Here is a 27,797-nt window from a genome sequence, read left to right on the forward strand (position 1 = left end):
TCATATGCAGTTCAAAGATCATTCTTTGATGCAAGAAAGGAAGAACAGAAACAAACCTGCTATATGCTAAATTAACTTCTTCTTTAAAAGATCAAGTCCCTTAACATTTTTCCAAGAGAGTGCAGTATTTATATCAACACTTCATAGCAGAGATACTTGTGTGGTACAATAATCACTGGGTTACAGTTCTGAGATCATTTTAATTTTCTGTAATTATCATATTATTTGAGCAATTATTTGATAAATTTTATTTCAGTAGATACCAACAAATGCCAAGATGTTTAAATTTTTCTAAATGAGGAAAATAAATTCTGCAATAAAAGCAGAAAACTTTCTTACAATATTATATACAGAACATACAAAATATTAACTGGTTAGACAATAGTTTGTAAACATTTAATTTTATAACAAACCCTTAACTCACTGGTTAAGGGAAATGGCTAACCAAGCCATTATAATATAGGAAAATGCAGTTAACGAGGTGTGTTCTGAACAGAGACCTACTGACAGTACAAGCCAAACAGCATTTTCTTCCATTTTGAGTCATAAACCATTAGATTTCTGCATAGTATTCAAAACCAATATTATTTAGAAGGCATTTTGGGGTAGGTGTATTTTTGTGTTCTTAAATAGACTTTAGGTAATTTGAATTTTATTTAACAAACTGGTGCCAATGTCACAGCTGCAGTTTCATAACCACAACTGAAATAATAACACTCCGACCCCCTAATTAATAGTGTGGGGATCTTATTTCCATTACTGCAACCTTCTCTAAAATTATTCCCTCGTTCCCAGGTGTTTTGTTTAAATTCTCTGTGGAATACAGCGACAAAGAAAACCCTATGTCTTAATGAAAATAGTAAGGTAGTTACAAACTATGAATTAATATTCATCAGTGGGCAAAGCCCTATGGGTAAGTGTCCATCAACTCAGTACCTTTGAGAAATTGCCATTTTTAATAGGAATATGAAGGCCTCTTGTTCTCTTTAGTCAAAGATGACAGTGAAGAGAATGTCACACCTAATGTGTTCCACTAGATTTTCCTCAAAAGGCGTTGTGCTTCTCATGTAAAATAGGTCAGAGATTGCTGTAATGACATGCGTGAAAAGTGTCTTCCTAGTGGACGAACACGCTTGTCAAATTCTTTAAATGGTGGAATGAAAGGCTTATTTTGGCATTGGGTCCTTAGCAGGACTGCCATCTCCTGATCTCTTAGCTTCCAAAATTATATTGTATGAGCACACGCTAACCTCAACACATCTCCATGACAATAGCCCACAGTAAAAGTCTGAGCCTGCTATTTCAATGTGTGAGCCAAACAAGCCTACCTGTGTGTAAGAGGACTGTGCCGTTTCAAAATGGTGCCCGGTGCCACGCGGAGGTGACAGAGGTGATGTGACGGGCGGGACTTACCCCTCTCTCTTCAGCGAGGGGCCCATGTACTGGCCGTTGGTGGAAGCGTGGTGGTTGAGGAGCTGGTTTTTTTGGGTGATGGGTGAGGACAGGTCCAGGCTGCCATGGCTGTTGGTGCTGTTCTCCTCCTTGACGGGCGCGTTCGTCACCTCCTTCCACAGCTGCTGAAGTTCCGCTGGAATCATGCCTGAAACAAACAAATTGGATAATTAAATCAATTAACAGCTAATCCTGCTCTCCTCGTAACGTAATTAAATCAACGAGTCTGTAAACAAAGCCAAGTATTAATTAGAACATTTTCTACTAAGAGGTAATGTGGCGAGAACACTTGCTTTTTTTCCCTCCCCCCACTGTGATCTGAAGCTTGTTTGTATACACAAATCCCTGGCATTCACATACATTTCATGCCCATGGTAAATAATTAACATGCAGACAAGGCATGAAATCTGAATAAATCACTATTATTCCTTTAACAAGAAAAAAGGGAGCAGGGAAAAAAAGAAAGTTTACAATAGCGCCGCAGCAAAAACATCACAAAAAACAGGACCCTCGGGGAACTCTCTGAAAAGCACATTAATGTGCAAAATACTTAAAGCTGTGCACCGCCTCCAATTGACACAGAAGACCTAAACCTCATTTAACAAGTCAAGCACATTGCTGCTCACACATCCCTTTGAAAAAAAAAAAATTTGCCTTGAAAAGAGAAGCATCTCTTCAGTTCTTGCACAGGCACGGTACATATTCTCTGTGCGTCTGACAGACAGTGATACCAACACCCTAGGCTAGATTGTGGATCAGGAAGGATAATGCAGTGTTTGTACACTGCCAGTTTCCATGTCTGAGAGAACTGAGCCATTGTTTGCACATGATATATGTGCATGTTGCCACATATACTACACAGCCACTGAAAAACTGAGGGTAAAACACTACCATATAAAACATGTAAAAAATAAGATTATCAAAATTAAAATATACCACATTAGTTTATACTGGTATTCAGAAATAAACAAAATATATTGAATTAGAAAAAAAATAGAATAATCCTTCAAATGTAGTAAATTTTTAAAGAATGGAAATTCTCAAAAATGTAAAAAAAGTAAATTTTATATATATATATATATATATATATATATATATATATATATATATATATATATATATGCACACACACACACACATACATATATGCATGTACACGAAGGTGTGTGTGTGTGTGTACGTGTACTCTGAATTAAACCAGAGACAGAGCAGTGTGTGCAAGACCACTCATTTAACATTACAATTAATTAAATCCATTTTCAAAATGAGCAGTGGCAAATGAAAGATGATTTGCACATGCTTATCTCAGAGGGTTTATATTCTCCGGATTTTTCTTTTTAATCGCTCTCTATAGATACCAGAAGTGGTCCTTTCAAGCACAAGATCCTCATACATTGTGCAAAATGCTTAGTCTTAATTTATTCCTGTTGTGGCAAATAACTGTGAGGTGAAGATCTCAATACGATCAGCAAAAATATTTTTAATTTGATAAGCTACTAAAGATTTTAATTATGCTCGTAATAGAGAACATTGGTCTAATGAGGCGGAGGACTCAAGAGAGTCGGAGTGGCTAAGAAGTGTGAAATGAGTCTGATAGGATTGCTGTAAATTCACACTGGATCGTTTGCATATCAAAGAGAAGGAAATTATTGCAGGACAAATCAATAACCTTTCCACGTTCCAAGGAGCATCTTCCCTTATTTCAATATAAAACACGCTCTCCCCGCTCTCCCTTTGTGTTTTACCCCACGTTCCGTATGCGGCATAATTAACGGGCAGCCTTTTTAAGCAGATGCGGGGGCGCAGACGTTCCTGGGCGGCACGCGCGCGCGCTCGTCCGGCCGTCGTCTTCGCCGAACGCCGCCGGTTATGAACGCGACACGGTTTTCGGCCCTCGAACAGGACGGTCTCTGTGGTCGTTTGTCCGGATTGGAGAAGGTCACTGTTGGACTGAGCGTCCTGTGCTACAGTGTTAGAACAATCATTTTCCCTACTTGGTGCCCACTGACAGTGCGCGATGTATTTTTAGACAGTGTGCTTGACAGGGCGGCCGACTCTCCCTCAATTACCCAGCAGTCCCTGTGACCCCGACACCACTATTTACTCAGACGAAACCGCTGGATGGACCCATCTGATGAGGGGGGTAACAGAGTGGGACAAAGTCGTTTCACTGTCTACGTGCTCGCACTCTCTCGCTCTCTCTCTCTCTCTGTATTTCTTTCTCTACCTTTCCTCGGTTTCTTTTTCCCACTCACGTCTTTTCCAAAATGGCACCTGTCATCTCTAACAGTTAACAGTCGCCTCGTTAAGAGGTTTGAAAATGGACATATTTACATGTTACTGCAATCAGAAAAATGTAATCAAACTGTTCCATGATTTAAAGTGCAAAACACTTTTGAATTTGATTGAAAGAAAGCACAAAGAACCGTTTAATTATTCTAATTGATAGACAGCAAAGCGAGACAAATGTCATTCTGTTTTTTTTTTTGTTTTTTTTTTTACCCTGCCCTGGTCAGTCTATTCTTTAAATATGGTATTGGTTTATCTTTCCTTTTTCCATTTTTCAGAACAACTCTTCCACTCATTAAAGGTTGGAGATACAGACGCGGCTTTAAAAAATGTATGTTGTTGGGGACACTTGATTGATCACCGGCTGCACAACTCAATTTTACCACCGCAGGTAGCGGCTGGCGCAAAGACAGGCCAGGTTCTTCAACCTTTTCCTGTCCTTGTGCCTTCGTACCCAGGTGACCATGTTCAAGCAAGCAGAAAGTTGATTTAAGGTTCATAATGACATCAGTTGTGGGCCATCATCCTTGGAATAAAAAATAGCCCCGTGCTCCCACCTCTTTAAACTCTCCGGTTACTTTTCACAGAAGCCCAGTTCCGCGGGGGCCCGTGACACCGCTATTAGTTTATTGTTCCATCAGACAGAGACCTTAGGAGCACCTCTGTTTATGTTCCTGTAATCACTGCCCTACTGATATGCACCCCTTAGGCCTAAAATATGTTCCTTCCTAATGCTGCTGGAACTATTACCCGTACCACGCTGCTGGCCAAATCAATCACTGACAGCGGCGGCGTATTACCCAGCGGCGTCCCTGATGTGCAGCTGTACGGATAACACTTCATGCATGGCCACATTCTTTGCTTTCATATTACTAACAAATTTGTCTTGTCACTGTCCCATTGCCCTCTCCTGGACAACTTAACTGATGTTCTCCAGCGATGAGCGCTCACTATATAAAACTCTGGCCTGGGAGGCCACGGAGCGAATGACGACAAGGTAGCCAATCACCTCGCACACAGAGAGGGGAACAGCTGCCTACACCTGGCAGTTGCACCTTGGAGACCTGAGTGAAGGCTCTAGTCTCGCTCGCACCGTACAATTCGGGAGGGGGAGGGGGAGGGGGGGTGGGGGGGATGGTGCTTCAGAACATTTTAAAAGCACGCATTCTTTTCTTTTTTTTGTGCGAGATGAAATTTATATTTACAGCAATAATAGTTTGTCAACACATTGTTGTAATTTATAATAGATGCTGTCTATGACCGTTTCAAAAACTTAGATTTATGTTGGAAGAATTTACAGCAAAAGGAACAACATTTGTGTGCTTTTTCTCCAAATATATAACAGCTAGAAATTCACACTCTTAAAGGAATTTCTGTAAAAAAAAACATAAATTTTATAAATATATATACTTTATAAATATAAATATATATATATTATACACACACACACACACACACACACACACCATTCTTGTTGCACTGCCCCTGACTACTTGCTGAATTTTCTAGATTATATCGCGGCTCTGTAGGTCCCGGTTGCTGATGCATGAAAGGGTTTAGTGATGTGGAAAACAGAAAGGTCATCAATAACTTCAAACAGTCAAGCAGAAAATCTGTAGAATACGCAAAGAAACTCGGCCTGATGATAAGTGTTTTAACAGCTGTCTTCCACGGTTAAAGCTCCCGATAGCTTCTAGCGGTAGGCTTTCCACCGCAGGCAACAATCGCCAGTGTTCACCCATTCAAAACCAAGCTGGGCCGCACCGCATTAGTCCACTGATAAATAACACAATAGCTTGCATTTAAATGGCAATTGGATAATCAATGACAAAGACGTACAGCGAACGGCCTTCAAGTCCGAGGCGACTGCAACTGATCTGCCGTTTGATTATAGCGGAATATTTTCAACTAAAGTGGGATGCATTGCTGGGTGCCACAAATAACTAAAATGCGCAATACCTTGTGAGAACTATTTCGTTTTGCCAGAATCGATTTCTTTATTTATTCCTATGTATTCATTAAAAAAAAAAATAAAGCCAGCAAAGTAAGTGTTTTCATGGCAGGAAATTTCATAAGGAGGATGGTATCTTCAATACTCCTAAAATAACCGAACTGCAATCAGGTTAAAATACAACCTTATAAATGCTACAGTTGAAAGGGGCATGTTTTAAAGATATATCCAACACAGGGTTACTCTGTGTTTGAAGACCTGTGCCTCAGCTCTGCTGCCAAAGTTGCGTGTCAGGCCTGTGACTCTGGGAATCATCCTGATTCTGGGAGTGCAGGAGGATCTATAATTCAAAGCACAGTGCAAACAATAACATGACTGTACAAACCCTGTTTTTGTTTGCCTGTTACCTAAGTGTCCCTCCTCCCTTTTTCTCGTCTTATCTTGTTATTTTGAACTGTTTGCTTTAACTGCAGAATGAATAGTCTGTGTCAGTGTTCCAAAAGCGTATGAAGGAGTCCTTTGTCATTGGCCTCCTCCCTGAAGAAATATTAAAAACAAATAAAGAAATAAACTTCCTGGCTAAACAACAAGGACTGACTCACGCTCCATCCTCACACCATGTTTCACAATGATGTTTAGCAACCCGGGAAAAGTCTAGAAGGTGCGTTTCGTCAAACGTGTCAGCGACGGGCTCTCAAGGCAAAGGAAGAGACAGAGAGAGGCGTTGGCCGCACGCATTCCCCACACCCACCCCCACTCTCAGTTCCACCCTGTGCTGATCAGGGGAGGAGGGGACAAAAAGTGGGGGGTGGGGGCAGTTTAAATGAGCGTGGAGGAAAAAACAGAGATGGCGGGACAAAGGGGGGAGAGGGAAGTCCTCTAAGTCAGACGGCGCATGCGCAGCACTCACCCTGAGTGAGAGAGTGCAGAGGCAGGGCACTCTGGCCAGGCTGGATGGACAGCAGACCCTGTCTCTGCAGGTTGAGCAGGTGCTGCTGCTGAAGCTGCTGGACCTGAAGGAGCTGCTGCTGGAAGACCAACTGCTGAGAGACCTGAGGCTGTGAGAGGGGGGGGGAGAGAGAGAGAGAGAGACGGCAAGGCTGAGGATCTCTCTAAAACACGTGCACACATGGACAGAGTTTTGCAAGTGTACACATGCAATGATCAGACTTGTATCAGACATGTATACAGGCATGCACAGAGAGAACACAAAGTGTAAGCATAAATGTGTTCACTCTCTGTCTCTCTCTCTCTCTCTCTCTCTCTCTCTCACACACACACACACACACACACACACACATATAGCCTTCAATCTACCAGTCTGTAGAGGCACAGCACCGAGGTCCACTGTGTAAAACTGTCTGCATACGCTCAGACTGAACACTCCTTAATATCTTAATAAATGAGGAGTCATGAGGCAAATGACAAACAATGAAACAACATAGTAAATCATTCATAGTCAAGGCCACAGGATTTTAATTACACCCATTCATAATTCAGCAAACAACGTGTGACTGAATCAAAGTGTTTAATATCCACTCCATTCTCACACAGCTTCTAGACCCAACGCAGGGAATGTGGCCTATCGTCCGCAGCGCAATGCTGGGCAGTATTTATGCGCAGGTAGATCACACTTGTGTTATCTATCCCTGAAAGCGCACAGGGAGTGGAGTTTTAAGAGTGAAAAAGTAAAGGATTGTGTCCAAAAGCTGACAGAAGTGCTAATGCAGTCACTCCCTCCATGCTCTGTGAGACAGATAACACGAAGCGTTCAGAGCAATAAATAGGAGGAAATTATGTAATATCTCAAAATCTCCACAGGATCAAAACAATAGAGATGTTATCGAGTTAAGGGAGGAATGGAGAGGATCATTTAACTCTCACATGACCTGATGCACAGTAAGCCATATTGTTTTATTTGAACATCAAAGAACCTGTATTATTTGCATGAACTAAAATGTAAATAATTGAAACGAGTGATATGGAAATAATGAGTCAAAAACGTAGCGAACAAAATAAGTTTAGTGACTAATTTGACTGTTTAAGTTCTCTTTTATAATAAAACAAATGCCTTTTTTAATGTATTTATAGATGTTTAAAGGAAAATATGAACCAGGATATCAGACCGTACACACAAAACAAGGCCGTTTGCAGTAAAAATAAAGAATAAAAGGAGGGGAGGGGGGCATTAAAAGCAATCCGAGCTGGCAAGCAGAGCACCGCGCCCTGTTACCAAACACAGGATACACCACTTTGTTTACTTCTCACAATTGAATGCACACAAAAAAGGTCTCGCAGCTACACCGCTGTCAGGTCACCCGCCACTGTTTGAGAAACGCTGAAATATCCAGATAACGCACTCTCTCCTCGGCCCTCCCTAACGCGGCTGTCAAAGGTCCGCGGCGCGTTTCCCCCGCACACGCCCCTGCCAGATCGCCGCACACCGCTAAAAATAAAGCGGTCGCGGCGCTAGCCTGGCCAGGAGGGCTGTTCCTTTACTGCGTTTGTGCGCTATGGCGACGGCACGCAAATAACCGACGTGTTATAACTGTCGATTCAGGCATTTATATACCACCGGCATTGTGCAATAAAACGCAAATGATCTGTTTTTAAAAAAAAAATAGATTATGCTGTTTCACCTTCAACCAAAAAATAGGTTGAAACCTAGGTTTCAGGGTTTTTTTTTTTGAGAGAAGCTTAATTAAAAAAAGAAATGATTAATTTTTGCCTCTCTGATGCTTAGGAGTAACTGACGTCTTCAAGGGCACACTGCTGAGAAATTCCTGGTCAACAGCACAAAACAAAGATGGTAAATGGGGGAGGGGAGATGGGGGGAAATGGAGGAGGGGGGGTAGCCCAAAGAACAATGGCTTTTATCAGTGCCCCGGATAAATATGGGGTGGCTTTTAAACTGAAAATTGCAAATGAGTTTAACTTTCCCCTTCATATTTCTCTCTTGTGCTCCTGTCAGCTGACGAGGGGCCCGGAGTTCCCCCAGCACACAGACACATTAGAAACTAGGCCCAACAGACCAAATAAGAGGTTAACAAGAAGTGGCACAAGAGGGAGAGCGAAATGCATTCTCTGACAAATGATAGAGAGTGGCACTGGCAGCCCTTTATTGTCGGGGCTTCAAATATAAAGTTAAAGATCTTTGAAAAACTAAATTTTGATGTCTTTAAAATAAAAGAGGCACAAAGCAACAACAGGGGGTTATTGTCTGTCCGCCACAGGGGAGAAGCTCCGTAATTCTTACTCCGTCTTTTGATGGCTGTTAGAAATCCGATTGGGCGATAAAAATAAAAAAAAAGTGGCAGGAGGAGAGGGACCCTCTCGGGGCCACATCCACTTCCTGTGATCATACATAATGCGCTTCAAAAGTTGTGTTTTTTTAACCCTGTTCAGCTGATCAACCGCACCTCCTCCTGACTCTTTACCCCTCCCCCCCCCCCCCCTCGCCTAGACTTGTCGTGTTTACATCAGATGCGACTTGATGACAGCCCCTATCTGAGGTGAAGGAACGGCGCTGTCATGTTGATTTATGGAAGCATCGCACCACAACTTGTCCAAACTGAGGCTCGCAGTTCATTAATTAGCGAGCCGGGACTTTGAAGTCAATGCTCAGAGAACGCTTTTTTTTTTTTTACATTTGGCTTAATTTATGTGCTTTTTTTCCCCCTGCGCAGCTCTCAGAGGGGAAAAACTCAAAATTCCCTGATTGTCTTTGAACTTCTTTTGACCGCACAATAATCATCTCTTTGTCCAGAGTGATGCCTGTATCCGCGAGTCATTAACACACATTGAGCCACTTCTGATGAGCCAGTCCTGCTGAACTGCATAGAGAGAGTGAGGGAGAGAGAGAGAGAGAGGGAGAGAGAGAGCGAGAGAGAGAGAGAGAGAGAGAGAGAGAGAGAGAGAGAGAGAGAGAGAGAGAGAGAGAGAGAGAGAGAGAGAGAGAGAGAGAGAGCGAGCGCAACAAAGCTGGGAGCGCTACGTGCGCTGATATCTCACAATTACATGCCTTCTCTCCCCGTGCCATTTCCATGTTAATTACAAAGGCAGTCTCTCAGATTTATATGCTAGACATTTCTTCCTTTCTTTATATGCTAGACATTTCTTCCCTCTCTCTCTGTCTGTCTATCTCTCCGTCTCTCTCTTTTTTTTCCGGAACCATTTGGCATTTTTGGTTTCATAGGGGTAGCTGTTTACTTCAGGAAAAAGCGTAAACATGACTTTCAGTGAACGTGGTGTGTGAAAGCCTCTTACTGTCAGAGAACGCAGTTTTTTTTTAATTTACAGGATAGTTATTTGCGTACCTCTTTACTCTGTTTCCCCGCATGTTGCTGCTGAAGGAGTTGAAGGTGTAGCTGTTCCTGTTGTTTTTTGTAAAACTCTTGGAGTTGCTGCTGCAGAATCCGGTTGATTTCAAGGGGAAATGACAGGGAGGTCATGTGATTAGCTTCCTCCAATCACATTCACAGAGGAACAAAACCCTATTAAAGACTTTATATAATAATAAGCTTCAATATTAACTGGGTTCTAAATGTGGCTAAACTAAAGGAAAATATAGTTTGAGCATCCTTATTGATAGTCTGTCCTAATGCAAACACACAATTGCCTTTGGAAGTGCAGAGATGGGTCCTGAGGTGATTCTAAGCACATTCTGAGGAGTTCTGAGTGTATTCTGTCAGAGGCTGATTGTGGCCATGGGGGGCACTCTGTTTCCTACCTGCTGTAACATGAGGGCCTGCTGTTGCTGAAGTAGAACCTGGAGCTGCTGAGGGCTCAGGACCTGCTGCTGAAGAATCTGCTGCATCTGCTGTGGAGTTATCACCTGTGGTGTCATCATAGCCACTGAAACTGGGACCTGACAGAGAGAAACGGAGACAGAGAGAGGGAGAACAATATGGTTATCAAGCCTACAACTGTCATCCACTGACTCTGTAGAACTTACTGCCACAGAAGGAGAATTTTGATATCAACGGAGATCCTGACAACCACTGACACTGGAATAATAGAGCCTACGAGAAACCTGCTGCAGGGCTTATGCAGTTACACAGGAACGCACTGTGAGGAAAGGCAATGACATCATAGAGTCAGTCGACTGAAGTCACTGCAAGCAGAGACACCCGAAACCTACAATGAGACAGAAGGAAAACTAGCTGAGGACCCCGGTCTGATGCACAGCAGCCACGGCGTGGGATGCTGTCAGAATAACACCGCCTAAACCACTGACAACGGGAGAAACCGTCTGAAGTATCATCACATCCACTGACGCTAGAACCTGAAGCAGCAGTGCCACAAGACCTTCAGACTTGAAATAGCCCTGTAGCGATTGAACAGCTCCAGGACTTCGCCTAGCTCGCCTTTCCAGCAAAGAGCACTCCACTGACAAGGACACAACCCATTATCACCAAGAGTGTCCCAGGGTGAAATGGCATGCGTTTTTGATGCCTTCCCCAGCTCTGAACATCCAAGCTCCCTGCCTTATTTCTGTCATGTGAGTCTAGATTGCAGATAATGTCAACGTTGAGCCCAGAATGTTGTGGTACAGGGTACATTAAATATGTATTAAAGATGAATATTTGTAATTAAAGAACAAGTAAGTTAAAAAAAAAAAAAAAAAGAAAGAAAGAAAATGTACTGGACACATGACCCAAATGCTAAGAGGAGCACAGAAATAATTAGCCGAAGCCCTAACTAACTCAAACAAAAGGTGTGAGTGCATGACTCTTCAAAACAAGCGATTTGTTATGACACTGAGCGAGAGCCGCGGTTGTCTGGCTCCCCTAATTGCTCCGGCAGCACTCTGAATTCCGAGTGCGTCTGGATGCTGCCAGTCTCTGCTATGATGTGCGATACCATTAAAAGCTCCTTTCTATGACATTTTAGTGACAAACAGCTACAGAGATGAACTTGATAACGTTTCACATTTGCAACTGTTAACATGTCGCCGAGCTCGGGCGTCTTGGCAGGGGAACCTGCGCGCCGCGTCTCGATGGCTGATGTCTTCGTCTGATAGCGGAGCGGACATTAGGATGACAGTCTGTCTTCCCCAAGGTTACCCAAATTGTATCCGAGCTCATACCTAACGACGCCCCTTTGAATTTTTCATGCACTTTTGAATGCAATTTAGCTGTTTAGAATCTATTTAGCAAGTGATGTGTACTTTCTAACGGACTGCGTGCGTGGCACCTCATTCGTTTCGCTGGGATATAACATTAAAGAAAAAGAAAGCGGGGGGATTTGGGTGTGGGGGGGGGGGGGTACATTGAATAACTTGTTCCTCCAGGATGATATAAAGGTAGCAATGTCAGACTCAAGGCTGTGACGTGGACACACTCTGTAAACTTCATTCCTCGCCATTTTCACTGTGTGATTAAAAGCAGTTTCCCCTCCTCTTCCTTGTGGGAAGGCAGTTGTGTTCTATATGGGATTGGGGCACTTAACAATTCCCATTTCCATGGTGAGACGGAGGGAGAATGGAAATGCAATATTAATTCTCCCTGTATTATGTCTTAATATGCAGTCCATCTTGACTTTTTCACATGGCTTGTCCTGTCATTTGCATAGCCGTGGCCCATTCCTAATTTCACAGTCATTATGCACTGATGTCCTTATTTCTCAGCATCACTAATTTTGATGAACTAAAAATGTTTTCTGAAGGTCAACCAGGCAGTCCATCTCAAGGAAGATTTGCGTGCGCTTTCGTGGGCTTCGCTTCATTCTCAACATTACTCCTCTGCTGCTAGACTGTCATTCAAGAAATTATTAGATACGTTTTATATGCAATTGGATATTTTAATTCATACCGGATTATCTTAAATGGTTCGCTCAATCGTTATTTAGCCATCTCTGCGCTGATTAAATTACGCACACTGCATCACCCTTTTTATGCGTCTCTGATACATAACACCACAAATACAACACAACACTATGAGTGGGAAGAGGTAAATAATACACACTGTCACAAACATTTTAAAGCCTTATTATCTAACGATTCTATTTTGAATTAGAATAACCTGTCTTTCTTTCAACAGCCGTTCCAGCGCCTACAGTATAGTATATATGCAAAGCATGCCTGCATCTCTCAATCTCATGGGCTTCTCACACACTGTAAGTAACACTAGACATCCTCAGATTGTACAGCTGCAGCAGCAGGCTATTACTGCCCACATTTTATTACCCATTACTACTGAGGTCATTAGCAGCAAGAGGGATTGTACGGTTCTTAACCTATTGATCATTGTAACTACTACCATTTAATCCTGTGTTGAATGACTGAAAATCTGCTAAAGACAGGGGGCTATTGAGGAGAAGGGCGGGAGGGAGCACTTTAACTAAAAAATATTGCTCTGGCTGGTGTGTCATGCTCATTTAAAGAAAACACAGTTCCCTAGTATTCATTTAGAGAAATCCCATTTAGAACATTCTCCTATCTCCTGGTTACAGCCAGGATGACCGTGTTAGACTACAAGCAATGCTAATAGAAAAAAAAGGGAGGGGCGGATGGGGGTGGGGGGTTGGGCAAAAACAAAAAAAATATACAAATAAAACAAAAAATATATACTAATTATTTGAAGATTGGCAAGAGTGGAGTTCACCCAAATTCAGCCCCAATTGAGAAGGAAAAAAGTAAACACATGGGTATATTCTCCACAGCTATCTGGATGTGAAAAAAAGAGCAGGGCCTGAGCGTGCCAGAAATAGCTGACGTTTATGAATTTCAGCAAGGTGTGGCGCGCTCCAGGTGCCTCTTGTACATAAACATTCAAAACCTGGAACATTCCCACACAGCTGTGATGTGACTGTAGGCAATATACCAGCACAGGCCTGCTATCCTGGGACCAAACCCACACACACACACACACACACACATACACACATACATATACGTACACACACACACACACACACACATGTGCACACACACGTGCACACTTACACGCACGCACGCACGCACACATGCGCACGCACACACCCACTCGCACGTACACACACACACACACACACACACACACGGTATCTTTATACACATACACAGATATATTGTACATGTATACACAAACACACAGAAACAGAAAGACTGCCTTACATATCAGCAAGGACAAAAAATAAGCACCCAAAATACAACATGGAAAAAAAAAAACATGTAATATGGTTAATAATGAAACCATTCAACTGAGTTATTATCATTTAAATCATTAAGTACACTCTGAGTAAAATTGTCTGTCTTCTGCCAAATGATACAAATACACCATGTGTATTTCTACACGTAAAAATACATACGGGCAATAGCATTTACTGAAAAGAGAAAACAAAAATCTATGATTTGTTGTAAATGGTAAATTAAAAGGTAAATTAATTAAATTAATGTCAAACATATATAAAATTATCATGTGAATAATATTTGTATTTTATTGTGTGAGAACTGAAAGTGTTTCTATTCACCCATTCTTTTTTTCCTGCCACTTTCATTATCTGAGGAGCCATTTAGTTGTGTGACATGTCTGATACAGACGTGAAACGCAGTGTTTCTCAGAAGCTCACCATCAACACCACCTCTGACTTCATTCAGTGAAACCTCAAAGACACTGCACACCGGACAGGTTCCAGCACAGCACTACATTTCATATGATGTTAGCTGTTTGTTTTAGTCATTTTTCTTGCAATGGACATTTCTGTTCTGAGCTGGGCATTATTATAAAAGCCAGTGGAAAGGTTTTTTTTTTTTTTTTTTTAAAGTAGCATAAATGACAATACCTACTATGCAATTATAATACACTGTTCTTACTTCACATGGTTTTACTAGGTAAATGTGAGAGATACGCAAAGTATTCTCACGCTTTGCTACTTTAATTTACAAATATATTATGCAAATAAAATCATTTTGCATTTAAAGGGTACAAATAAATCTTTTTTTTTTAATCATTTGCTTTACATCTAAATAAACTCGCCCCCCTCGTTTGGCTGTAATTTTTGTATATTTTTTAAACATGGCTCATTTTAAAGTACAGCTAATTCCAGTTCCAGAGAAATCATCAAAAATGACAAAATCAGATGCATGATTTTTGCTTTAAGTACATATCTTAATGCATTCTTTTATATACAGAGACACTCTCTATGAACGCATCATGTAACATCTGGTTAAGGCAGGCTTTAGAAGGGAAGAAGCCAACTTCTCTCTTGTGTTACGACTACGTCCAGCAATGGAAATGATATTCTAATGAGCATGCATCAGCCGCACTTCTGACGATCTTGAAATTCACTGATTTTGACTTAATGAAGACTCCTTCTAGCCAACGCGCTTTCAGAAAGCCAAAGGTCGAAACACACTGAAAGAATGTGGGTGAACAGGCCCAACGCTAGGCTAGCCTCCCTCCTGGTAGCAGGGCAATTAAGAGTAATTGTGAGGAAAAAAATGCCGACTTCAATGAGACGATCTCAGAAATTAAGCTGGCCATGTAGGAACAGGTTGGATGAAGGGGGGGGGGGGGGTGGAATCAAATTTTAATGTCTGCTCCCGAGTGTCATCTTGTTTTGTCAAGACATCAAATAGAATTGAAAAGTACAAAATAACAAACCCTTGAGAAATCAGAGGGGCCAACCTTTTTGATGCTATTGGTTTACCTTTTCTGGCTATTGGAATAGCAATGGCACTCCATCTGAGATGGCGTGTGATAGGGCATGAAACGTCGTTGAAATGAGAATTTCACGGCATGCGCTGTGTTCAAGCTATGCGTGAACATAATTAGTCTTCAACAAGATCACATTTCTTATCCGGGTGTTTTATTGAAATGCTTCATGTTGAGAGCGGTTTTTTTTTTCTTTCTTTTTTCCCCAGCATATTCTCATCAAAAAAAAAAAAGAAATAAAAAAAGCCACACAGACATAGCCCCTGACACTGCAGACTATTCAATGCTTATACTATACACAATTTATGTATTATGGACAATAATAATAATAATAATAATAATAATCATAATAATAATAATCATAATAATAATAATAGATGCTATCGCTATTTCCAACATGGGTATTAATAAGGGCATTGTTTGAGAAAAACACAGAACACAAGCACCAGGGAAGCAGTAGGCACAAGGTAAAAAAGACAGAAAGAGATTAAACTATCCCTGCCTTGCTAAGCCTCCTGTAATTCCCTTCCATCTTTCAAATTCCAGCTGCTTTAAAAACGTTTACAGTTCAGATAAACAGGATAATCAAAGTCACATTTTCCCCTATTTACTATATATATATTCAGAGGGGGACAAGGCCGATACGCAGCAACTGTAAAAACAAAACTCGAGATTGCATTTTAATTAACTTTTAAACCACAAACAAACACGTTTTCAGCAAAGCTGGGTCCGTTTTCTACAAAATAAACAAACTACTAGGCAAAGTGAGCGAGTCTTCCACCTAACAATAACAGCTGAGCTCTGTAGTGTCGGCCCTTTCCCACAGTCAGGCGTCCCTGGCTGCAGGTGCCCACTGCTGTGCGGGGTCCCCCCCCCTCCTTCGCCCCTTACTGAACACCCCGACACTTAACTCACTTCGGATCAGACAGCCATCACAGCTTCAACGCTGCATCACCAACACTGCATATGTGCACCACACCTTTATGTAACATCACTTAATACAGTGTCTTTAAAAACTATAATTATTTACATTCATTTATTTTCAAGGATACTAACCCCCCCCCACCCAAAAAAAAAAAAAACTAACAAACAAAAACAAACAAACAAAAAAAAAAAGACCATATAAAATGACCATATATAACCATATTCACCTCAAACGGCCAGTGTTATTTTAATCTGTCTTCCAAAACTGTATCTACGAACACACGTGGCATGTGAAGCCGAGGGGAACGTGACTAGTGCTGCTCCAGACACACACCGATCCTCAAGACAGTTGACTCACTTGTGGACCTTTCACACCACGCCCCTTTATGCAGATTGACTACTTACCATACAGGTTTTGAGATATGGTACAAAAATGAGTAATGACAACGCAGGCTCCGCCATTCGCCCTCTCCAAAAACTCCTGCACCTCAAGAACATTACACCCCCTCTTCCCGTGGGCCCAAACACCAATGATTTATGGTTACGCAACACTGCGTGCCTTCAGATGCATTATTTGAGTCAGTTGAGATTTAATTAAGATCACAGCCTCTAAAATCCCCTTCAAATGAAAATTTAACCAAAGACAATGCCCAACACATCCTCATGCAGATTGTTTCCATTCTATGCACACCAACAACACAAAAGTAATCCTTGTTTCCATGACGGCAGACAGGAGCCCACAAATTGTGTTGCTTTTCTTCTGGCTTGTGTTGTTGTCTTTTGTGTGTCTGAAAAGCATGCGCTCAATTAATGAAAAAAATGTCAGCAGCTGTCTTGTGGGTGCGAATGGGCCCGAAATATGTCTGGAACGAAACTGCATGCCCCTGTGCAAACATCTGAATATGAAATGCAGAAGTGCAGAAAATTCAGTCGGTCCAGATAGTTTCTATTTGCCCCAAAACACAATTTGCTGCGGAGAATAGTTTCAATTTTATGCGGTTTCAGATTCTGAAAATAATTTTTAGGAGTGTCAAAAGTTAGCATTACAAAATAAAATCACATTCAGCATCTGTTTAATGTTTACCCTGAATGTGGGTTTACATATTCCAAAAGAAAAAAAAAGCTTCCACATAAAACAATTATTTTTGGGGACATTACCAAGTTGGAGTACTGTACAGACCAAAAAAAAAAAGACATTTATGAATTACAGAAATTCACAGAAACAGAACACGACCAAATGCAACAGGAATACGAGGTCTCTGCTCAAAACACATTTTTAGGCTACAAAGGAAGAGAGACAGCAAAAGAAAACAGCTGGGACATCTCTGTATCACCGCTAAAGTATTCCCCGTCTCCACACTACAAAGCAGGGACAGACTTGTAAAAGATACCCCGAGCACAAACTCTCTGCCCAGATGCACCACTCTCCGGGTTTGGAGTAATATCTGGTTGCCTATGTCATGGTTTAGAAATGACAGGTGCTGGCAGCCCCTCGCCTTGACAGGCCACTGCACAAATAACGGCCTTGCCTGAAAGGGCTAATGCACTACTAATGAACAATAAATCAACTTTGATTACAAACTGTCAACCCAATCAGGTCTCACTCCAGCTCTCACAAACTGCAGACCCTCGCAGCTGCCCGGCACTGCGGTGTGCACACACAGTGTTTAGCTTTAACTTTTCCCTCATGTTCCAGTAATTACCTTTTGCGCCTCTTCCTGCAGAATCCCCTAACGCAGTGCTCGGAGCGCACACGCAGAAACGATACGTGTCATTGAAATTCCAGCCCAAAGCTGGAACAACAATGCGGACTAAAAAAAACAGTCAATTAAGAGTACTAATGAAACTAAACCAAGGGGGGAAGAAATTTAAAAAACTGACCCCAAACATTAGAATGGTGGAGATTAAGACATGTATTATTGTGCTACTTGATTAAAGCAATTTAAGTTGGAAGGCTCCTGTGGCTTTGGCATCATTAAAACTTAAACCACCGCAAAGTAGTCGAAAAGCTGCCTTTCGTCTAATACCTAGGGTTTTTTTTAAAGGGTTAAACTGACCTGGCAAAGAGGGGAAGTTGATTCAGAGTGCTCCAACTGTACCACCCATTTCCTGAGAGCTCTACCCTCCTCAAAACTGGATTCAGGACGATTCTGCTGCTGACATTTGGGGTGACTGCGCTTAGATTAAACGGTAACGCGTCGACGGTGTCAAATACAGAGCTCTGCTACCCGCTCTCTTAATTTTACATGACAGAGTGACAGGAGAATAAACCCCCTCCACTTCTCAGCCCCTCGAACCCCACGCTGCCTTTGGTCTAAGCCTCACGCCGTTCTTACAACAAAAAGGCGCACACAACTGAACACTTGCACCCTCTGCGTTTAGGTAAACCGCTCTCATGTCACATTAAACAATACATGCAAAAGCAACAACATGCAGCTAATGTTAAATGACAAACTGAACACCAGCATGTAGACAGATAATAAATTAAACATGTACACATACTAAGAAATATTCTGAACTTTTAATTTAACAAAGAACCCAATCAAACAAACTGCTGCCTTTACTAGTGTACTCAAAAATGCAAATAATACGAAGCAATGTAAACACAACAGCAATTAAAAGAAATATGACACAAACAAGCAACAAACGACCTGATACTACTGACAAAACCAAACCCAAAAAAAGCAAATAAAAAATAAAAATAAAAACTTTGTGCAGCCATAGCAGCTGGGACACAAATTAGCATCAAAACAGAACACAAGGGTTTTGGTCATCCTAAACACCAAAAATGCATACATGCACACACACACACACACACACAGGCGCACACACACACACACGCACATGCGCGAGCACACACACACACACACACACGCGCACACACCTCATGACACTTATCTTAGTTTCAGCCACAGGTCAGAGAACACAGGCTAGAGCAGACCCCACCGCCTTTTCCGAACACTCGCATGCCATCTGAGCTCCTTAAGCAAACTTGCCTGATAAAATTAACCGCTCGCAATGATAAAATGCCACAGAGAGGAAATATAAAGCCTCTTTCTCTTTTTCCCTGGACAAATTAAATTGTCAAGTTTTACACAAGAAAGCTAGCGAAATTGCAGAATCAATCATATTGACAAACCTGACAAACTCCATTTAGCTGGCAGGGTAAACAGAGAGCTGGGCCATGCGGAGCAGAGAGAAACGAGAGGCAGGCTGCGCTGTGCTCTGGCGTCTCTGGCTTTCCTCGGGATACAGACAGATTGCACGCGCAAGGTTGCTCCCCGGCTGACAAGATACAAAACTATCCAATCAACCACGCCCTTCTCCACCAATCACAACCAGCCCCCTAAACATAATCAATTCAAATGGCCCACACAATGGGGCGCCGCGGGCCGTGACTGCAGGTGAAGTAATGCCTTTGTGTGGGGCCCTTTAAAGAGACCACAGTTGACGGCTGTTAACCCTTTGACCCCTGCCGAGGCTGTGGCCCTGCTATTGAAACAATGGGAGGCTCGAGAAAAGAAACCCTTTAATTACACAACAGATAAGTAAACACAGCTATCTGGCTTGTGGAGGGGGGAAGGACAGAATTACTGGCTATCAGCCTTTTATTGTTTTTGTGCAATGAAAATGCTTATTGCCCAAATGCAGAGAATTCCATAAAAAAAAATAATAATAAAACAAAAGAAACAAACAAATATATTTAAATAGATAAATTAATACAGATAATGCAGCAGAACAAAAAATAATAATAATTGTAGAAATACTTAATTGAAGGCTCTATTTGTATTTTTTTCTAGAGCAGTTTAGTATAACACTAGGAAATGCAATTGCCAATATTCTCTGTTAAAAAAAGAAATAAAAATATAATACTTTATATAATAATTATACAGACACACTTATTAACATAGTTTCATTAGTGAAAACATTATCAACATGATCAATTCTAAAGACATAACCGTTTAAAAAATATTTTGTTACGAGTTGAAAGACAGTAGTCTAGATTGATATAGGAGAACAGTATCCTGCCCCCTGCTGGTTGTCTTTATAAAGCATGATGCTTACAGAAAACTAAATAGATATCCTCTAAAACAAATATAAGATATAAATATTCTTTTAGTTCTGTACAGAACATATATTTAGAATAAAAAATGATGGGGAAAAATAATAAAAATCATATAAATCTCATTATAAGTAACTTCATCATATAATCTGCAAGGTATTTTAAAAATAAGCAGGTAATCATTAGTTTAAATAAACTTCATTATGCTACCACTTCACTACAGGCAATAACAACATTTAAACTTCATATAGACACACTGATGAACACAGAGCTTGTCAAAGGAAAAGGTAATAACCATGGGCTAATAAAATATCTGCAATGAATATCTAAACTCGAAGAATATATTCAAATTTAAAAATAAACTATGGGAAAAAAAGAAATACCACAAGTATCCATTACAAACCACTGCCTGAATAAAACCCTAACTGGAAGTCCACAAGTGTCAAAAGTGACAATTTCTGCACTTATCCTGAACTGAATATTTTGTGTAAATCCCCCATTTACTTCCCTACACAATGACAAATACACACACACAAATACACACACACACACATACACACATATGAACACACACACAAATATGCATGCACTTCGATACCCATGTGCGCACACACACACACACACGCACACAGAGGCGCATGCACACACAGACATGCTCGCATGCACACACGCGTGGGTTTACGCGCATACACACGTGCACACACACACATGCACAACACACATGCGCACACACACACACGTATGCACACACACACACAGACACACACACAGTGAAGCAGTGGTCTCTCTTCTGACCATGCTGCACTTCCTCCCCTGCTCCCTGGGGTAGCGCGTCAGAATATTCTCAATAAAACACCTTTTTAGCAGTAATAGGCCACTGTTCTCATTTCAGTGCTCCCAAAGGCTTCATGATAAATTTAGCAGACACACAGTTCAAGCCTTCTCTCTCTCTCCCTTCCTCCCTCTCTCTCCTCCTCTCTTAAATCCTGTGCCTATACCACCATGCAATAATCACACATATGTATTGCATGATGCATTATCGCATGTATATATTTTATTTTTGTTTTTTATTGCAATAATTTATTTACTTCTACTAACTTCAACCGCATATCATCCCAAGCCTTAGCTTGATCCTTGAGAATTCTCTCCTGGAATAACCAGAACAAATGCTGAAAAATGTGTTCACATGACGTTCCGTCGACGGCACCAAAATATAAAGCTCATTTCCTGCCTCATTGTGTTTAAGTGAAAATATGAGCGAGTATGTCACACAGCCTAGGGTCCTTTGTGACGCTGCAGCTTAAATGGGCAATGACAAGGACACATTCCACATTACGTGCACACACATATTATGCCAAGAGAACAGCACAATATGGCCCCAAATTTAACCCCCCCCCTACCCCCCACCCCCAAATAAATAATTGAATTAATACGGCTAAAAAACAATGCACCCATATGCACAAATATTTTGATATTCTTTTGGTAACCTTATATAAACACACTTAGATATGCTTATGGTAATCTTACATAATCTTACTTTACTTAAATACACAGGGGTAAACCAGACATTCTCTGTTATCCGCAGAATCATACTTTGTGGCCGAGTGTTTTCACAGTAATTAAGAAGTCCACCAGATCACTTTAATTACCAGAGGTAAAAAATAAAAAATAAAATAAAATAAAAACTCCCACCCTCTATAGAAGCAATTTCTTACAGAAACAATGACATGTTAGTTTGTGAATCTTAATCAACTTACATGCATACATGCATACATACATGCATGCATACATACATACATACATACATGCATGCATACATACATAAAAACTATACACACAGAACATGTAAACTCTCCAAAGATATTTCAGGTATTGTGTGTCAGTTGCTTGCTCCATTACAATGAACTTTAATCTCAGGCCCACAGACCCCTGGTCAACCCCACTGTCTCCCCAAAGCATGCTAATTCAGAAACATACCCAAAACGTTTCACAAGCTATCAGCTCAACCAGCGACACTGGATGTAATTGTCCGGTATGATAGGTTTATTTACAAAAAAATAACAGCAATAAATGTTCTTACTCGTTTATTTATAATTTTTTTATTTTCATTTCCTTCTCTATTTGAAAAAAAAAAAAATACTTGACAAAAAAATCCCTTGAATTATCTCCACTTAAAGATTCCTGTGTTAATATGCCGCTATGCCTACAATTTTGTTGTGCTCGCTTTATGTTACGTCTACCGTGGTTTTCAGTTAGTCAAAACAGGATACCATTTTCATATTTAATCACTGAATCCAGTGGCAAATCTTTCATGTTTTTTATGAGAAACCTAATATAAGTGGGTGGGGAAATTTTATTTTTCATGTATTTTACATGAGTTGTCATGGACTATATTTAGAAATACATCATATAAAAAAAACAGTTCAACTGCGTGGGAAAATAAACATGAATACTGCTGTCAAGATGCACAATGCAGCCACTGAGTAATGAATAATATTGTGAGAGGAGTTTTTGTTTAGAGGGATTAAGTATCATGCACATCGCCTGCAATGCAATTTAAGCTGCAATGAAATCTTTTTTTTTAATTGGTTGCCATGTTTAGTTCATTGAAATCTAAACTATTTTGTTTCCTTTTACTGCAAATTCCTATCAACACAATGTGTCATTCACAAAGAAATTGCTCAAAGTGAATTCCAGTGTTAACACGATGGGGCGTAATCCATTATCAAATTATAAATTACAAAAGTAATATTGAGTGCTGTGCTTCACGGTGTGACCTTTGTAGGTCACGGACTCTATCAGTGACACTCACCTGCTGTATGGTGTCCTGTTAGTCCAACTCATAGAGTGTTTACATTTCACCAACATGTAAAGTTCTCATCCCAATGCCTTCCCCATTCCTTTACTGCGCATTGCAGATCCAAATGCATTTGCAAGTTGAAAACAGACCCGTTCTCATTTTTGGAATTCGGCATCACCTAATATGTTTGTTACCAAGAAAATAAAAAAACAGACTCAAAAACAACAAGCGGCAGAAGTCGGACTCCCTCCCGTGAACGCACTCTTATCTCAGCTGTTTTTTGTCGCTCAGAATTTGGAAAGTCCCCCAGCTTGGACGTGCGATCGCTTCAAAACAAAGAGCGGCGAAACGCCACGCTTGGATCGAACGATGCGTACCGCAGTGAAACGACGGCGTAAACACCCGGGCCCCGTTTGGGACGGCAGACAAACCTGCTGTAGAAAAACATGGGAAACAGCCCCGGTACCTATTTGATATTTCTGCTGATAAATACATATTTTTAAATATGTGTGATCAATGGCTTATATGCATCCGTCACTTCTACCCAGAGGGGTGTAAGGGGGACATGAATCACCCTCCAACAACACATGTCTGGCATCAGGTATAGTGACGCAAAAACAAAAAACGAAACAACAGAAACTTCATCTGTGGAAAGTTGATTGGGGGGAGAGCTTGAGGGGAAACACGGGGCCCTAAAACATGGCAGCGGGGCACTTTAAGCTCTGTGACAGGAGTCAATACGACAGCCATCTGATGTCTGAGTCTTACTCACAGGCTGAGGCAGACTGTCTGGAAATAGAAGGGATGACTTCATTCAGACAGAATTATCGAAACCTGTTTCTAATATACACAGTACACATAATACGTTTTTACAATATGACAAGAAAAACAAACGACAGAAAAAAAAAAAAAAAAGAGTCCGCTCCTTGGTTGCACAGACAGGCGGTATCTGCGATGTGTTGATAATTCTTGGTGCGTGATATCATTGCAAAGCAACGGAGACTTATGAAACAGGAATTCCCTTCACACTACCTCCATACCTTCTCCTGGGTTTTTGTTTAAGACACATGAACACACGCATGCACGCACGCACAGTCTAGTTAATGCTCAGATATCCACAGATGGATGCGAGTCACCTTTGAACACAATTTAATTAAAACCACGCACTGACGTTATTCAAATATTTTCTCCTTCGCATTTGGCGTGCTTTTTTGCTAAATACTGTTTCACCCAGTAGTCCCGGTCCCACTCGGTACCCGCTCGGTGTGCTTCAAGCGGCCTGTGTGAAACGGACACAAAGCGTGGCGCGGACGCTAGCCACTAGCCGCTCTGATGTTGGAAAGAAGCCTTTTATTTACCGCGGGGCTCATTTCTGCGGGGTCCACACCTTGGGCGTCCGTCCCGGGGAGATTGCGGCCGTCCCCCATTGTCCCGGCGTTTCAGCTGGCTTTCCCGTTCGGGCCGGGCGCCAAAACGGGGCCGGGCGCCGCCTCGCTGTCACGCCGAACGGCGGAATCGGCGCGCTCCAGAACCGCTCCGCCTCGGCGGTACCTCTGCGCGGCTGGCCCGGCTCCAGCGCGCCTCTCTAATGAGTTACAGATTGGGCCGCCGCGGCGTACATGTGTCAGGACAATGCCACGGCTCCACGGCGAACGCGGCCAGAGAAGGAGAGAGCGAGAAACAGAAGGATTTCTCCTCGCTGTCAGCGAGAGACGTGGCCTCTGCGTTCTATCACATGACGCGTCGCTGCGGATAGCGCACAGGGGAATACAGAGGGAACAGAAAATATTTAGCGGCCTTTCATCGTGCGCATAACTGAAGGAACATTTTCATTTGACCCATAAATGCCCTCTGTGAGAGAAAATATGATAGAGCTAGTGAGTGGGAAAAATGCGAGAGAAATATTTCCTCATTTAAAACCTTCTAAAGAGGTGCAAATATTTAGTTGCCCTGATTTTTTTTTCTCATTCATCTAAACAAGATAACAAGACTTGCTTACACTGGAGACAGAAACACAGTGAACAGAAACACACTGACAACAAGGTGATCTACAGTACTGCGGATTTACATATGAAAAGCAGAACATTTACCATTCCAATGAAATTAAATTCCAAAACCACATTTTTTCTCCTAGGTGTAGAGCAGACTGAAATATAGTAGGCCAATCAGTGCAGACCTTCATGTGCCATAGGAGCTCACGGGGTAAACATTCATAGGCTGTCAACACAAGCGACATAAATAATAAAACACAATCAGAGCAACTATCCCGATTTTTAACAAGCCTAATCTGGGTATTACGCTGATGATCGTGGAACCATGTTGACATAACATCTTCAGCCCAGCTGCTCATCGCATAATCCACTATAGGAGGCAGGATCCTTCCCATGATTCCTTGCAGCACCGCGTAGTTAACCGCATTGGCTCCTTGGTGTTGCTACAAACGAGACTCATTTTTTTCTCTCCACGGTGAGAGTGGACTATCAGCAAGGGTCCGACAGCGTTGTTCCTAATTACCTATTTCTCCACTCCTGATCCTGCTGCTGGCATAATTAGTTACCTGGGGCTGCAATCCAATTTGAAGTGATGACAAGAAAGTGATCCATGAAAAAGTAATAAGTTAAATCCAATTTCAGCCTGCCTCTAATTAAATGCACATGGAACTAATGACTCAAACCCTACCATTTCAGTGATAACGGTAATTAGCGAGGTGGGAGTCGCTCTCTCTCTTTCTCGCCACTGTAGGTGTAAACCATGAGGTAAAGTGGCATGCACTCTTTTAATTACACATGTCATTCTGTCAGTAATTTACTCGCTTTTGACCAGTCAAGTATGTTTAGCTTCATCTCGGCCCCATGTTTAGCTCCTCTTGCCCTGCACGGCAGCTGTTTGTGCATTTTGTTACGTTAAACACCCCGAGAGAAAGACTACGTGGTTCTAAATGAAGCTTTTTTTTATTTTATTTTTTTGCATACGCCTGACCATTGATACCAACCTCCCCCCATTAAAAAAAAAACAAAAGCCAAAAAGCAGTTTAAAACTGATTGCCTGTCCAGGTCTAATGAATATTTTCCATGCTCGTCCTTATTATTCCGCTTCATTAAAGATTTTTTTATTTTTTTTTGAAAATATAAATGCATTTTGAGTGGGTCATCTCTCAGCTAAGCACAAGCTAGGATTGCTCTGGCACTTAGTTCTCTCCAGTAAGGCCGTGGCTGAGACGAGTGTCGCTCCAGCCATGACAGTCCCCCTCTTCCATCATAACGCCTTCCTTTTGTGGCTCTAAGAGCATCGCGCTGAAAGTGTGTCATAATTGTTGTATTTTGTTTCTTTTGATTACCTGTTCCTGTCAACTTGGAGTCATATCCTGAGAACGCTGACTGGCGTCAACAAAGCAAATGTTGTGCATTAAGTGTCTTTTAGGCCTGACTTAATGCAGGTGCCCTGTCTTTGTAAAGAGAGCAATAGCAGTGCTTTAGATCATTATGTTCTAGTGTTTCAGAAATTGCTACTCATGAGTGTCTGAATGAAATGGCCTATACACCACCAGGAGACCAGAAGTGAACAAGAAATATATTGTACACTGATATGCGCACACAGACACACTTGCGCAGGCGTGCGCACACACACACACACACACACGCGCGCACAGTACACACAGAGAACTGCACACACATGCACAGACACAGGCAGATTCACGTTCAGGAACAAGTACATAGTATTTTCTGCAAAATTAACATTTATCATGCAAAAAAAAAAGGATTATACAATTCTTGTGACTTAAAATGTCAGTATCATCCAAGGAAAAACATTATGTATAACATTAAAGCAGAGGCAATTTGCCACTTATTTAGATGCCATCCTGAACTTGTGAGGTTCATAAGCACAGGCCTAAGAGGGAGGGGGTGGGCAGGCTCTTTTCAATAGCTGAGTGACAGGTTGGGCAAGCTCGCTGTATACATTAATAAATTAGAATTTTAATTTTGTCTTTGTCTGCGGGAGATGGTCTAGTACTTCACTGTGTACCAACAACTGGCTCAGCAGAGAAATCAGCCATGTGGCCTCCACTGTTGACCTCTGCTACACAATTCCCAGCCTGACTCGGGAAACCGTTTAGTTTGATCCTTTCAACTTATTTGAATCCTGACAAATACGCACACAACTGAAAGGTCAACACAGTCATATTTCATCCTCCGGAGCTATTCCTTAGACATCCGCACAACAAAGACCTTCTTTCACTACCTGACATTAGACCTAGCCGCAACAATACCTCATTAAAAAAGCCCCCCTATGGGAGAGGGAGTATTAAATATTATATATATACACACACATACATAACAGGCCACAGTATTAATTACCAAATATGCCCTGAAGTCCTTTGTAATTTCACACTGTAACAAACAACCCTCCTGTTCAAACAAAGATAAGCATCTGTAGCAGCTCAAATGGGTGCTGAAATTCAAATTGATCGTAAATGAACGTAAATATTACATCAGACAGAGAAAGCGCTACTGATTAAAAACAGAAAAGATGAAAAAAGCATGTTTTTTTTTTTGCGAGAATTTGTTTTGCATCACAAAGGTTGCCCGTATAAATGCCCGTTTACCCCCCCAGCCCCGTTCCTACGCTGCTCCCCAGCGCCCCCTGCTGCTTGTGGCGAAGACGGGTCGGACTGGTTTTTTTGAG

At 41.6% G+C, this 27,797-nt stretch overlaps 1 protein-coding gene across 14 annotated transcripts in view; it reads right to left on the bottom strand.

Moving 5' to 3' along the window:
- foxp1b (forkhead box P1b) overlaps positions 1 to 27,797 on the bottom strand; it is a 175,593-nt gene that overhangs the window by 28,913 nt on the left and 118,883 nt on the right. For 11 of the 14 annotated variants that reach the window (XR_010324918.1, XM_064305228.1, XM_064305230.1 and 8 more), the window contains 4 exons: positions 10,422 to 10,559; positions 10,009 to 10,098; positions 6,603 to 6,750; positions 1,414 to 1,600 (listed from right to left, as the gene is read on the bottom strand). Coding sequence is in view for 13 of the 14 variants with exons in the window: in XM_064305228.1 (XP_064161298.1) it covers positions 1,414 to 1,600; positions 6,603 to 6,750; positions 10,009 to 10,098; positions 10,422 to 10,559 (563 nt within the window). In the remaining variant the exon portion in view is untranslated. Of the gene's footprint in view, positions 1 to 1,413; positions 1,601 to 6,602; positions 6,751 to 10,008; positions 10,099 to 10,421; positions 10,560 to 19,390; positions 19,650 to 27,797 lie in introns of those variants that run through there. The other 3 variants (XM_064305238.1, XM_064305240.1, XM_064305241.1) reach the window with 2 other exon arrangements.

Source organism: Anguilla rostrata, chromosome 13, assembly GCF_018555375.3.
Source record: "Anguilla rostrata isolate EN2019 chromosome 13, ASM1855537v3, whole genome shotgun sequence".
Classification (NCBI taxonomy): Eukaryota; Metazoa; Chordata; class Actinopteri; order Anguilliformes; family Anguillidae; genus Anguilla; species Anguilla rostrata.